General features: G+C 35.7%; 1 protein-coding gene across 1 annotated transcript in view; it reads right to left on the reverse strand.

Annotated features, from left to right (window-relative positions):
• Nucleotides 1–3,259: 3,259 nt before the first annotated feature.
• Nucleotides 3,260–15,953, reverse strand: part of LOC130105376 (coiled-coil domain-containing protein 138-like) — a 62,393-nt gene continuing 49,699 nt past the window's right edge. Inside the window, exons 14-15 of the mRNA XM_056271361.1 lie at nt 5,791–5,929; nt 3,260–3,495 (exon numbers count right to left, since the gene is read on the reverse strand). Coding sequence (XP_056127336.1) covers nt 3,354–3,495; nt 5,791–5,929 — 281 coding nt within the window. The 3' untranslated portion in view covers nt 3,260–3,353. The remainder of the gene's footprint in view (nt 3,496–5,790; nt 5,930–15,953) is intronic.

The following is a 15,953-nucleotide window of genomic DNA, read 5'->3' on the forward strand; positions in this document are numbered from 1 at the left end:
GTTCAAAAGTTGGGGTCAGAAGTTTTTTTCCTTTTTTAAAAGAAATTAATACTTTTATTCAGCAAAAATGTATTAAATTGATAAAAAGTGATAAAGATTTATATTGTTAGAAAATATTTCTATTTGGAATAAATACTGTTCTTTTAAACTTTTTATTCACCAAAGAATCCTGAATAATAATCACAGGTTGTATGAAGCAGCACAACTGTTTTCAACATTAATAATAATCATAAATGTGTCTTGAGCATCAGATCCTCATAGAGTGATTTCTGAAGGATCATGTGACACTGAAGACTGGAGTAATGATGCTGAAAATTCAGCTTTAATCACAGGAATAAATTACACTTTAAAGTACATTAAAATAGAAACCCTTTATATATATATATATAGTAAAAATTGATATTATATAATTTTGTAAAAAAAATAATAATAATTGCTGCATATTGTGCAAAGAACCCGTTTTAGTAAATAGTTTCAGTTTTGATCATTTGAACTGCAGTATTAGTGAACTCACATGCTATAAATCACATGTGTGTATAGAGGTGAAAAGTGTGTAATAAATCTGTTTATATCTCTATCTGTTAGTGTTCCCATTCATCTCAATGAGTTTCTCGGCTAATGACTCTGCTGAAGTACGTGACCTGTTCTTTACTCACTTTAGCTGAAAATATCCTAAAATGACTCAAAATGACCAAACCTTACACCAAACACTGGAGAACGGTTCTGTTCGGTGACGCTAGAAATGACGCAGATCACCTTGAAGAAACACTGCAAAAGAGAATTAAGTCCTTTTTCAGACAGTCAACATTTCTGCCAAAAGAAATCAAGACTTCAAATCTTTAATATATTGTCTGCAGTATTACATCACATGTGCGTAATACAGCTTTAAACCAACACACTACCTTTCTAGAGGAATTATGGAAGCTTCCCGAGCCAGTGTGAGATTCAGTGTCTAGCAGAGGGTTTCGTCATTACAACAGGAACATGTTTCCTGGATGTGTGATTGAGAACAGACTCTCGGAGACGTTCGGTCCAGTCCAGACCAAACCCAGCTCCATCTGGACGAAACATCAGTGTGCGCAGGCCTGGAACTCATTCACTCTAGCAAACATTCATCATGCTGATAAACAATGTGACAGAACCAAACGCCAGTCCAGCTCGAAAACACACTCACACACAACATCCGACTGAAGGAGAACGAGCAGAGGCGCTCCACGCACGAGCAATGGAGATTTGAATACTAACAGAAATGGGCGTTTTAAACAAAATAAATGTCTGTTAAAACAATATTTGGAGAGAGTAAAATCCTTTAACACGCGTGGTGTGAGTAATTCTGTTCAGATAGTTTGTAGTGAGTGATTTTAAAGAGTCAGACATGTCCATTTCTGGCTTAACCAATCACGCGAGTTCACCTGTGTAACTGACCAATGACAGACAGGGGAGTATCATGAGGAAACCTGTGTGAAAACACTCATTATTGAAACACTAACACTTTAAAACAATCATGTTATAGAGAAGTAATGTGAATAATCAACCATTGAGTTATATTAATACCCTCCAAAACAATGTAGTCATAAATGTAAGATTTATGCATTTGAATTGCTTATAAAATTCCTATTAATTTGAATTACAGTTTTATCAAACAAATTAATGAACTTAAGGTCATGCATAAATTAATCAGGTAGGATTTCTGTACTAAAAAAAAAAAATTATGGCATAAAATGCATTCAAACTGAAATTAAGTATGCACAAATATGGCTTGCTGTGTAACAAGCAATATTCAGCTAGTTTAAATGTACGAGACGAAAATGTATCAATGATAAATATGTTAAAGCACATTTAGTTTGTTAGTACTATTACAGAAATCGCACCCGTTTCATTTATGCATGACCGACAAATATGCATTGCATTACATTTATTAGTTAAAACGGCGTAATCTAAATGGATGGAAAATTTGCAATGCAATTCAAATACATAAATCTTAAATTTAGGCCTAAATATTTTTTGCAGTGCATGATCAAATAAAACCACGTCACTAATCTAATCAGAGAACAGTTTAATTGAGTTAATCATTGAAGCATAAAACATCAAATTCATTATTTCAATGTATACAAAAATAATTAAAAATGCACTGCACATAAAATGTTCTTCTGTGAAACACAAAAGACAGCGTTTGGCAGAATGTCAGAGTATCATAACAGCATCAAACCCTCACTGATAATCTACAGATCTCAGATCTATCTATGATACGACTCCAGGAGACTTGACATACAGTGCAACGTTCTTTTTGGAGCTTGATAGTGTAAAATCATCCAGTTCAGTGTGAAAAACAGCATTCAGCACAATGCTTCACAGAAGAAGAGGAGGGAATGAGTGGGTTATGAGCGTGTTATAAATGTGTTATGAGCGTGTTATGAGCATGTTATGAGTGTTTTATGGACGTGTTATGAGTGTGTCATGAGCATGTTATGAGTGTTTTATGGGCGTGTTATGAGCATGTTATGAGTGTTTTATGAGCGTTTTATGAGCATGTTATGAGTGTTTTATGGGCGTGTTATGAGCATGTTATGAGTGTTTTATGAGCATGTTATGAGTGTTTTATGAGCATGTTATGAGAGTGTTATGGCCGTGTAATGAGTTTGTTATGAGCGTGTTATAAGTGTGTTATGAGCGTGTTATAAATGTGTTATGAGCTTGTTATGAGTGTGTTATGAGCATGTTATGGGGTGTTATGAGCGTGTTATGAGTGTGTTATGGCCGTGTTATGAGTGTGTAATGAGTGTGTTATGAGCTTGTTATGGGCGTGTTATGAGCATGTTATAAATGTGTTATGAGCTTGTTATGAGAGTGGTATGAGTGTGTTATGAGCGTGGTATGAGCGTGTTATGAGCGTGTTGAGTGTGTTATGAGCGTGTTGAGTGTGTTATGAGTGTGTTGAATGTGTTATGAGTGTGTTGAGTGTGTTATGAGTGTGTTGAATGTGTTATGAGTGTGTTGAGTGTGTTAAGAGTGTGTTATGGGCATGTTATGAGTGTGTTATGAGCGTGTTATGAGTGTGTTAAGAGTGTGTTATGGGCATGTTATGAGTGTGTTATGAGCGTGTTAAGAGTGTGTTATGGGCATGTTATGAGAGTGTTATGAGCGTGTTATGAGCGTGTTGAATGTGTTATGAGCGTGTTATGGGCATGTTATGAGCGTGTTATGAGTGTGTTATGAGCGTGTTATAAGCGTGTTATGGGCGTGTTATAAGCGTGTTATGGGCATGTTATGAGAGTGTTATGAGTGTGTTATAAGCGTGTTAGGAGCGTGTTATGGGCGTGTAATGAGCGTGTTATGAGTGTGTTATGGGCGTGTTATGAGCGTTTTAGCATGCCCAGATTGAGCAGGATGGAGCTTAGGTTGATGTTGAGGAAGGCTTGAGAACGGTCAGCGGTTCGGTGCATCTCCTGCAGCAACAAATGCAGCGACGACACTTCAAACAGACGCTTGTTCTTCCTGCAACCAAACAGAATCACAGCTGAACCTCCCAATACACACATGACCTACAGCTCTGTCGGTCACAGCTCTAAACCTTGTGTGTATTCCTGTCTGTCCTCTTCAACAGGACCGACAGGAAGAAGGTTTTGCAGTGAAGTCACTGCACTCTCTCAATGAGATCTTCTTGACACTGTTTACAAAAACCAAACTTAACTAATGAGTCGTTTTCCCTTGCAGAAACAGTCAACATGATGGACTACAAGCTGGTTAGATCGGGGGTTTTCAATCTTTAGATGCCACGGACCCCAAATGATCATCCTCGTGCGAGGGACCTCATGTATTAAGATAATGTAAAAAAATTATATTATGCATGGGGTGGGCGATATGGCAAAAATATCATACTACGATTTTTTTCAGGAAAATTATGATTCACGATTTTATGTGAATCAAGTGACTGAGCATTATACACGTCTAATATACACGCATTCAAAAAGCAGATTTTCTCTCAATTTTCTCTGTTTGCTTTCACTTTAGACATAACCAACTTTGTTCATGTAAACCTTGTGTGTATTTGACAGTATTAGCGCAATAAGACACGAAAGATAACTTAGTCCAGTAAACAGACGCTGTTAGACAGGCTTTTAGTGTCTGTGCACTTTGGGTGTGTGCGCTCAGAAAAGCGCATGTTAGAACAGCGCATCAGCACGTGAATTACATGTTTAACCAGCAAGGCTTTAAAGCACATGCAAATAATGAACTTTTGTGAATTACAGTGTCCCGTTCCTCTGCGTTAACATTTGATGTGAATATACGTTGTGTTGAACAGTATGTTGAGACAGAGGCGCCAGAACTGAACTGATAGATTGCACGATACTACGATATTTCTTCAAAAGCAGATCGTGGAGACATTTTAATCGTCCACGATCAAAACCCGTGATATCACACACCCTTAATTATGAATATTGTGTAAAATATTATTTTGCAAATATTTAGTTTCTGGTACATTACATCATTGCATTTTTTATCTACTCATTGTAGTACTGTACTGATACATTTTTTATTTATTTTAATTAAATTGTATTTATTTATTAATTCACTTTAAAAAAAAATTAAAATAAAATGTAGTTATTTATTATTTACTTAAATATTTTATTTATTTGCATTCATTTCAAAATGCATTTGCATTTTTATTAATTTATTACTTGAATCAAATGTGAGTCATTTTTTTAAATCATTTTTTTTAATCAAATGTATTTAATTATTTTAATATTTTTATTTATTTTAATGTATTGTATTCAAATATATTAATTTATTAGCTATTTGAACCAAATCTGATTTATTTAGTTAATTAGTTTAATTTTATTTGTATTTATTATTTATTTAAATAATATTTTTATATTAATTTAAATTTATTTTATTCAAATATATTACTTTATTAGTTATTTGAATCAATTGTGATTAATCTTAACATTTTTTTTATTTAAATAAAATATATTTATTTAGTTAATTGGTTTAATCTTATTTTTATTTATTGTAACATTTATTTATTTAACTTCATTAATGTATTAGTTATTATAATCAAATGTGATTTATTTTAATATATTTTTTATTTTACTCAAATATAAAAATATTATTTAAATAAATAATAAATTAAAAGATTGAACCAATTAACTAAATAAATAAATAAATACATTTATTTAAATTCATTTGATTTAAATGTATTAATTTATTAGTTATTTGAATCAAATGTGATTTATTTTATTCTTTTTTATTTACAATTAAACGTAATTATTTTGTTAGTTAATTGGTTTAATATTATTTTTATTTATTATTTAAATGTTTTTTTATTTATTAAAATTGTATAACAATGTATTCATTTATTACTTATTTGATTCCATTGTGATTAATCTTAACATTTTTTTAATTTAAATAAAATGTATTTAGTTAGTTAATTGGTTTAATCTTATTTTTATTTATTGTAACATTTATTTATTTAACTTCATTAATGTATTAGTTATTATAATCAAATGTGATTTATTTTAATATTTTTTTTATTTTACTCAAATATAAAAATATTATTTAAATAAATAATAAATTAAAAGATTGATATTTAAATTTTATAACAATGTATTAATTTATTACTTATTTGAATCAAATGTGATTTTTTTTTATCAAAAGTGTTTTTTTATTTTATTTAGTTAGTTAATTAGTTATTATTTATTGTTTTATTACACAGATTTCCTCTAAACGTTTGCCCCTTGCGTGTCCCTGGACCCGTTTGAAACCCCCAGTGTTAGAGGAGGAGACACTCACCGGATACTGGAGAGCTTCTGGAGGAGCATGAGCATCTTCTCCACCAGTGACGGCTCCACGCGAGGGTTACGGAGGAACATCGAGGCGCAGCGTAAGAAATCCTCTGTGCTGCACTGATCCAGGAAAGCCGACAGCAACCCTGATGGACAGAGGACAATACTCAGGGATTCTCATTGGGGAAAACTCTATAATATCGTCTTGAGTGGGTTCATGGCTTTAAAGCTTTTGCGTGAAACACTGCTTCTAATCTAGACGAGTAGAAAACATGTCCACACTCGAGTCTCAGAATACTGTAGATGAAAGAGGAATCCGGTTATGAGACACACAGACACAGAAAAGACCTTCCATGAAAACACAGTTTTCTGAAATATGATGTTTAAATATGCAAGTGATGCATTACGTATATAATTAAATACGCACTAATTTGCATATTGTATAAATGCAGTTGTATAAATATAGCCATTTTGTTAAGACTGTGTGTGTCTTAACAACTAGTACAAACAACTAGCAGTTAGTTAGAGGTAATCAGTCTTACTTTTCAAATTACACCAATCTACGTTTTTATGACTTGAAACTACGGAAGCCCTGAACCGCAACATAAAAAAAATAAAAATCTGTAAAAAAAAAAAAAAAATCACAAAAAAATCTAGCATTTCGAGAATAAAGTCGAAAAATTTCGAGAATAAAGTCGAAACATTTCGAGATTAAAGTCGAAACATTTCGAGACTAAAGTCGAAACATTTCGAGAATAAAGTCGAAACATTTCGAGAATAAAGTCGAAACATTTCGAGAATAAAGTCGAAACATAGTCGGATAGATGCACTTTTATGATGGACAGATGCACTTTTATGATGGATAGATGCACTTTTATAATGGATAGATGCACTTTTATAATGGATAGATGCACTTTTATAATGGATAGATGCACTTTTGTGATGGACAGATGCACTTTTATGATGGATAGATGCACTTTTATAATGGATAGATGCACTTTTATAATGGATAGATGCACTTTTATAATGGACAGATGCACTTTTATGATGGACAGATGCACTTTTGTGATGATAGATGCACTTTTATGATGGACAGATGCACTTTTATGATGGATAGATTCTCTTTTGTGATGGATAGATGCACTTTTTATGATGGATAGATGCTCTTTTATGATGGATAGATGCACTTTTATGATGGATAGATGCACTTTTATGATGGATAGATGCACTTTTATGATGGATAGATGCACTTTTATGATGGATAGATGCACTTTTATAATGGATAGATGCACTTTTATAATGGATAGATGCACTTTTATAATGGATAGATGCACTTTTATAATGGACAGATGCACTTTTATGATGGACAGATGCACTTTTGTGATGATAGATGCACTTTTATGATGGACAGATGCACTTTTATGATGGATAGATTCTCTTTTGTGATGGATAGATGCACTTTTTATGATGGATAGATGCTCTTTTATGATGGATAGATGCACTTTTATGATGGATAGATGCACTTTTATGATAGATAGATGCACTTCTATGATGGATAGATGCACTTTTATGATGGATAGATGCACTTCTATGATGGATAGATGCTCTTTTGTGATGATAGATGCACTTTTATGATGGACAGATGCACTTTTGTGATGGACAGATGCTCTTTTATGATGGATAGATGCACTTTTTTTTTTTTTTTTTTTTCACTCTTATTTTTATTGTTTTAGGCAGGTCAAAGACAAAGCATAGTGATCTCAATTTTGAGTATGGTTACATAATGCAAAAATAAAATAAAAATGAACAAATAAACATAAGACAGCAACCAGATGTCATGATATATAAAAAAAAAAAATATATATATATATAATAAAGAAAAAACTTCAGATTACACAGTTTCTAATGCAAATCTATATGCTATCCATTTGCTCCATTTTTCTTTAAATTCAGCTTCTTTCAGTCTTAGAATAAAGGTCATTCTTTCCATGGTGAATATTTCCTGCACAATGTCCATCCACTGAGTATGGCTGGGTGGCTCAGGTTTGAGCCAACTTCTTGTTATCGCTTTCCTCCCTGCCGACAATAATATCTTAACCAGATATCGATCATCTTTCTTTACATTGGACAAAAGACCCAGATACATTGTTGTAAAAGTTAATGGTACAGAGTACTCCAGTACTTTGCAGAAAATAAGGTGGACAGAAGTCCAGAAAGGTTTTATCTCAAGACAGTCCCAGAAAACATGTGTGTGGGTAGCATCCACAGAGCCACATTGCCTCCAACATACTTGTTGGGTGGACAGTTGTTTACCTTTAATAGATGGCGTGATAAAGAATCGAATGAAATTTTTCCAATTGAATTCTCTCCATTTTTGTGAATTTGTAGATGTCTGTGACAACTCACAGATTTTATACCATTCTTCATTTGAGATCGTGACAGCTGCTTCTCTTTCCCACTTTTCTTTGACATACAGGGTTGTGTTTTTTTGACAGGACATTAAGCTAGTGTATAGCTTTGAAGTAATTTTGTGCGTTTTCTGTTGGTATGCACCACACAGAGTCTCTAAAACTGCATTAGGTTCGTTTCTGTCCTTAATTTCTTTATTGTAGTATTCTCTTAGTTGCAGGTATCGGAAGAAGTCTCGATTATCTAGACTAAATTTGTCTTTCAGATATTGAAAACTTCTTATTTCCCCATTATTAATTAAATTACAAAAAGCTGTAACCCCTCTATTGGTCCAAAATTTGAAATTTGAGTCATGCATTCCTGGTTTAAAGTCTTTGTCATGAGCTACCCATCTTAATATTTTTCTTTCTTTATTCAATTTTAATTGTCTTGCTACACTATACCAAATTTCCATTGTGAGTTGTGCAATTGGGCCAAGTATTTCTATTACATCGGTTGGGATATGGTCCTCTCCCACGAGTGTCTGAACATTGTACCCAGGGATGCATGTCTCAATCTCTTTCCATTTGGCACAGTAACTAGGGTCACACCAGCAACACAGGTAACGCAATTGAGCTGCATAGAAATACATTTTTAAATTTGGAAGGGCCATGCCCCCCTTATCCTTCTGCAGCTGTAATGTTGAATACCTAACTCTGGGCCTCTTCCCATCCCATATAAACTTCGATAACAGCTTATCCCAATCTGTGAATTGTTTTGACGGAATATTTACCGGGAGGGATTGAAATAAGTAAAGTAGCCTAGGGAGGATGTTCATTTTTACCACTTTTATTCTATCACTTAAGCCGAGTGGATAAGTAGACCATCTCTGGATGTCTGTTCTAATACTTTCGTTTATTGGGTTGTAATTAAAATTACATAGTAGTGAAGAATCTTTGGATAGAAATACTCCGAGGTATTTAATTTTGTTGGTGCTCCATTTTATATCATATGTGCGTGCAGTTTCATTTGAGGGTGAATGATTAAACAATAGTATTTGGGTTTTGGAAATGTTCAACTTGTATCCAGCATATTCATTATACTTTCCCAAAAGATCCATCAGTATGGGAAGTGATATGTTAATATCTTCTAGAAATAACAATATATCGTCCGCAAATAATCCGATCCTTTGTTCTCTTTCGTTGATCATAATCCCCTTTAAATCCTCTTTCTCCCGAATCGCTTGAGCGAGTGGCTCAATGTATAAAGCAAAAAGGGTGGGGCTTAATCCGCAGCCCTGCCTACATCCTCTACTAAGTTCAAACCGGTCTGTCAGAGATCCATTCACTTTTATTCTTGCGGTTGGCTTATCATAAATTGCTCTAATACATTGAACAGAGTCATTAGTAAGGCCAAATTTCTCCAACGTTAGATATAGGAAATCCCAATTTACTCGATCGAAGGCCTTTTCTGCATCGAGGCTGATCAAGGCCGCTTTAAGCTTTTTGCTGGAGATATTGTGAATCACATGTAGACTTCTTCTGATATTATCTTGCGTTTGCCTACCAATTATAAAGCCAGTCTGATCCTCATCAATTATATCAGAAATAAAGGTTTCAAATCGTCTAGAAATGATGGATGTATATAGCTTATGGTCCACATTTAAAATTGATATTGGTCTATAATTGGCACAATTATCTCTATCTTTATTTTCTTTGGGGATCAGCGTAATAATTGCTTCCTTCCATGATGGAGGGGTCTTGCCTTCTTTATGGATATAGTTTAAAGCTCTAAGAAGAAGCGGCTTCAATTCTACCTTAAAAGTCCTATACCACTCGCCGGGGAAACCATCACTACCTGGGGCTTTATTTGCCTTTAGTCTATTTATTGCTTTATCCAGTTCTTTTGATGTGATTTCTGCTAATATTCTTTTATTTTGTATTTCTCCTATACAGGGAAGGTCTAATTTGTCTAGGAATGCTCTAATCGACTCTTTGTTAGAAGCGCCCTCTAGTGAATATAATTTGCTGTAGTACTGATAAAAAGTGTTTTCTATTTCTTTTGGCTCAGTTCGAAGCTTTTGCGAGATAGGGTCTTTAATTTTCAAAATTGTTGAGTCCGCTTGTTGTTTGCGTAGTTTTCTAGCGAGAAACTTTGTTGATTTTGGGCCTAGTTCATAATATGCTTGTTTTGTAAATCTAGCTTTTTTCTCTACTTCATCATCTAAATAATTTTCAAGTTGCATTTTCAATTTTTGAATTTCTTTTTGAGTGTCTTGATCTTTTTTCAAAATGAATTTTTCCTCTTTATCTTTTAAATCTTTAATTAATCTTTTATATGCTTCAATCCTAGTTTTCTTAATGTTTGTTACCTTGGCTATTAGTTTTCCTCGTAAGACAGCTTTTAGCGAGTCCCATATTATTGATGGATCCACCTCCCCATTGTCATTTTCTTCTATAAATGTTTTGATGTCCTGTTTGACAGATCCAACTACTGATTGGTTGTTAAGGAGGCCCACATTTAATCGCCATACAGTATTTTTGGGGTTATTCTCCAAGTTAAGAGTTAAATATATTGCGCTGTGGTCTGAAACATCAGTGACTCCGATCTTGCATTCGGTTACCCTGTAGAAATCTTCCTGTCTCATTATAAAATAGTCTATTCTTGAATGAACCAAGTGAGGCACTGAGTAATGTGTATAGTCCCTCATAGTTGGGTGGAGCTTCCTCCACACATCCACCATGCCAGTTTCCTCCAACAAAATATTTAGTAATTTTGTAAGATTTCTTTTACTCCTATTTTTACTTGTGGTATCTAGTTTCAAATTTAAGACTGAATTCCAATCCCCTCCACATACACAGATCCCTTCCGCTTCTGCTGTGAGTGTATCAAAGAATTCTTTATAAAATGTTGTTTCGCATTCCGGTGGTGCATAGATGTTAACCAATGTCATAAGATTATTATTGATTTTACCCTTTACTAGAATATATCGACCCTCCTTATCCTTTATTTCTTTAAAAATATCAAGCTTTATTTTTTTGGTTACAAGTATTGCAACTCCCCTCCTATGACTTTGTGAATATGAGCTATAAAATATATTGTAACCAAATTTAATAAGTTTTTCATGCTCCGAAGCTCCTAAATGTGTTTCCTGTAGCAAGATGATGTGCATATCGTCTTTCCTTATCTTATTCATCACCCTTGCCCGCTTTACTGGGTTACCTAATCCATTGACATTCAATGACATTAATTTAAGCTTCTGACTGTGCATCATAAATGCGAGGTGGTTCAGATTGGTTGCTTGTCTTATAACCATGAACTTTGAACATGAACTTTGTAAATAAAAATAAAAACAAAACTGAACTTAAAGCAACAGAACAAATAACGTTAAACTGAAAAAAGGCTTCCAAGGCAGGGTATTTGCAATTCCCCCATTTCGCCAAAATAAGGTAAGGGGGAAAGCCTCCCTCTAAGAGAGGACCCCCTCCCAGAACCAGCGTATAAAACAACAAGAGCTTTTCCACTAATTCTACCTTAGGCGTTTTAGCTCGTTCAAATCAGACTATTTGAATCATAAAAAAGAGTGACAATATTAGTGTTTACATCATTGACAGTCTGTGACAAAAAGCAACTGAACACACAGCTCTTTGGAACATAGCTAGTACCTATTTCCCTCAGGTCTCCACGTCTTTGTCTTCTCGGATCAAGTAGTGAACTTCCGTTGGAATTCCTGTAGCCGTTCCCGTGCTCTCTTGGCTGTCTCCTTCTCTCCGCGCCGGGGCATGCGTTGCCATGGCGATGTTTGGTCCAGTCTTCGGGTCGCTGGTGTGCCAGTTCCGCTGGTATTATCCACACCGAGGTGGCCCTCAACTAGAAGACCTCGGCGATGCAGATCTCTTTCGGCTTCCTCAGCGCTGTTGTAGGTCTGTTGGCCACTCTCCCAATGGATACGCAATCGGGTGTATGGCGTCTGGAAGCGTATGCCGTTCTCTTTCAAAACAAGCTTAATCTTTTTGTAAGCTTTGCGTTGCTGGATCACGTCTGTTGTGTAGTCGTGGTCAAAAGAGAGAAATTTATCCCCAAGCTGAATCTTCTTTTTCCAGGCGTTTCTGAGAACCGCTTCTTTGACTCTATACTGAAGAAAGTTAACAACTATTGATCTCGGGGGGGTGTCGGGGGTCGGTTTCGGGCCAAGTGAGCGGTGTGCGCGTTGTATTTGGGCATCAGTCCCTTCTTCAATAAGTTTTTCGCTCACCAACAGCTTCTCCACAAATTGAATCACAGAGGGACCTTCCATTTCCTCGCGTACCCCGTATATTCTGAGGTTGTTTCGCCTCCCCCTTGACTCCAAATCGTCAACTTTTCCCCGCAATGCCCTTTGCTCTTTTAGTGACTCTTGGAGCACTTCATTTGCCACTGCCGACCAACTTTCCAATTCCTCAATTCACGCCGCCGCCTCCTCGAGTTTATTGTCATGTTCTTGTAAGGATAGCGTCGTAGCAGCTAACTGTTGGTTAATCTGTTGTCTGAATTCTGACAGTTCCTCTTTCACTTCTCTCTTTACTTCTTCTTTAAACGATGTTAGATCGGCATTTAGCTGAGTTCGAAGGTTGCTTATTTGATCGCTTATATCTTTCAAACTTGGTTGAGAAGTCGAGACACTGCTGTGTGCGTTTATGCTAGCATTGTTAGCATCTGGTGTATTCGGTTCACCTCCTTTGCGTCCCTCTTGTTCCGCTTTTCCAGTCATCTTTTGGTTTCTTGTTTTAGTACCCCCGCTCATATTCCGAGTCTTTTACCTAAACTTAGATAATATTAGCTGAATTCAAGGGGTTTTAATCGTCTGACTTTACGGAGCTATCGTTTCACACGTCCACCTCGTTCCGTCGCATACCGGAAGCCGCCGGATAGATGCACTTTTATGATGGACAGATGCACTTTTGTGATGGATAGATGCACTTTTATGATAGACAGATGCACTTTTGTGATGGATAGATGCACTTTTATGATGGACAGATGCACTTTTGTGATGGATAGATGCACTTTTATGATGGACAGATGCACTTTTGTGATGGATAGATGCACTTTTATAATGGATAGATGCACTTTTATGATGGACAGATGCACTTTTGTGATGGATAGATGCACTTTTATAATGGATAGATGCACTTTTATAATGGATAGATGCACTTTTATGATGGACAGATGCACTTTTATGATGGACAGATGCACTTTTGTGATGGATAGATGCACTTTTATGATGGACAGATGCACTTTTGTGATGGATAGATGCACTTTTATGATGGACAGATGCACTTTTGTGATGGATAGATGCACTTTTATGATGGACAGATGCACTTTTGTGATGGATAGATGCACTTTTATGATGGACAGATGCACTTTTGTGATGGATAGATGCACTTTTATGATGGACAGATGCACTTTTATGATGGACAGATGCACTTTTGTGATGGATAGATGCACTTTTATAATTGATAGATGCACTTTTATGATGGACAGATGCACTTTTGTGATGGACAGATGCACTTTTGTGATGGATAGATGCACTTTTATGATGGACAGATGCTCTTTATGACGGATAGATGCACTTTATGATGGATAGATGCACTTCTATGACGGATAGATGCACTTTTATGATGGATAGATGCACTTTTGTGATGGATAGATGCACTTTTATGATGGACAGATGCACTTTTATGATGGACAGATGCACTTTTATGATGGACAGATGCACTTTTATGATGGACAGATGCACTTTTATGATGGATAGATGCACTTTTATGATGGATAGATGCACTTTTATGATGGATAGATGCACTTCTTTTGATGGATAGGTGCACTTTTGTGATGGATAGATGCACTTTTATGATGGACAGATCCACTTTTATGATGGATAGATGCACTTTTATGATGGATAGATGCACTTTTGTGATGGATAGATGCACTTTTATGATGGACAGATGCACTTTTGTGATGGATAGATGCACTTTTATGATGGACAGATGCACTTTTATGATGGATAGATGCACTTTTATGATGGATAGGTGCACTTTTGTGATGGATAGATGCACTTTTTATGATGGATAGATGCTCTTTTATGATGGATAGGTGCACTTTTGTGATGGATAGATGCACTTTTATGATGGATAGATGCACTTTTGTGATGGATAGATGCACTTTTTATGATGGATAGATGCTCTTTTATGATGGATAGGTGCACTTTTGTGATGGATAGATGCACTTTTATGATGGACAGATCCACTTTTATGATGGATAGATGCACTTTTATGATGGATAGGTGCACTTTTGTGATGGATAGATGCACTTTTTATGATGGATAGATGCACTTTTGTGATGGATAGATGCACTTTTATGATGGATAGGTGCACTTTTGTGATGGATAGATGCACTTTTATGATGGACAGATCCACTTTTATGATGGATAGATGCACTTTTATGATGGATAGATGCACTTTTGTGATGGATAGATGCACTTTTGTGATGGATAGATGCACTTTTATGATGGATAGATGCACTTATGATGGATAGATGCACTTTTATGATGTATAGATGCACTTTTATGATGTATAGATGCACTTTTATGATGGATAGGTGCACTTTTGTGATGGATAGATGCACTTTTATGATGGATAGATGCACTTTTATGATGGATAGATGCACTTTTATGATGGACAGATGCACTTTTATGATGGATAGATGCACTTTTATGATGGACAGATGCACTTTTATGATGGATAGATGCACTTTTATGATGGACAGATGCACTTTTATGATGGATAGGTGCACTTTTGTGATGGATAGATGCACTTTTATGATGGATAGATGCACTTTTGTGATGGATAGATGCACTTTTATGATGGACAGATGCACTTTTATGATGGATAGATGCACTTTTATCATGGATAGATGCACTTTTATGATGGATAGATGCACGTTTATGATGGATAGATGCACTTTTATGATGGACAGATGCAAGTTTTTGAGCTTCAATCTATTGGTTGCAATCCACTGTCATTATAAAAATTGGAAGAGCCAAAGATATTTTTCAATATAACTCTGATTGTGTTCGTCGGAAAGAAGAAAGTCATATACACCTAGGATGGCTTGAGGGCGAGTAAATCATGGGGAGATTTTCATTTTAAAGTGAACTAATCCTTTAATTTCTGAACTTCTGCTTGCGGGTCCGACCTCTCTTACAGGTCTAACGCGAGTCTGATCTCAGGCCGTCTGTTAAAGTCTTCAGTCTGAGCTGATTTAGGACACATGGAGCACATTAAAGCTTCAACCAGACAACCACAGCTGACCTTGAGACGTGACCTCGCGCTCCACCCTTCACACGTTCCCATAATTATCCTCCTGTAAAGCTCCCTAATTGCCAGGCCAGCTCACTGTAAAGTGCTCGCGCTACACACGTCTGTTCAGTGTCACGAGTAAGAAAGTGAAAGGCACATTCCTGGCCCTTCTCGTAAACGCACTCACTTTATGATTCGTGAGTGTTTTTCACCAGCTCACAGTCCACCGGGCCTGAACATGAGCAACACCACATCAAAATCACATCAGTGACCTGATACTGTACACCGCCATTAAAGCCATTATTGAACCACAAAGACCATGACTGAATTAAATCAAGCATGCTCTGCTTTTCAAACTGGAGTCCAGTGACCCACAGGGAGTGCTTGGGGGTCCATGAAAAAAAAAGATTAAACTAAAAAAAATAATTTGATTAAATAAATAAAAAAC

Source organism: Rhinichthys klamathensis, unplaced genomic scaffold (genome assembly GCF_029890125.1).
Source record: "Rhinichthys klamathensis goyatoka isolate OS25496 unplaced genomic scaffold, OSU_Roscu_1.1 h1tg000318l_1, whole genome shotgun sequence".
NCBI classification, from domain to species: Eukaryota; Metazoa; Chordata; class Actinopteri; order Cypriniformes; family Leuciscidae; genus Rhinichthys; species Rhinichthys klamathensis.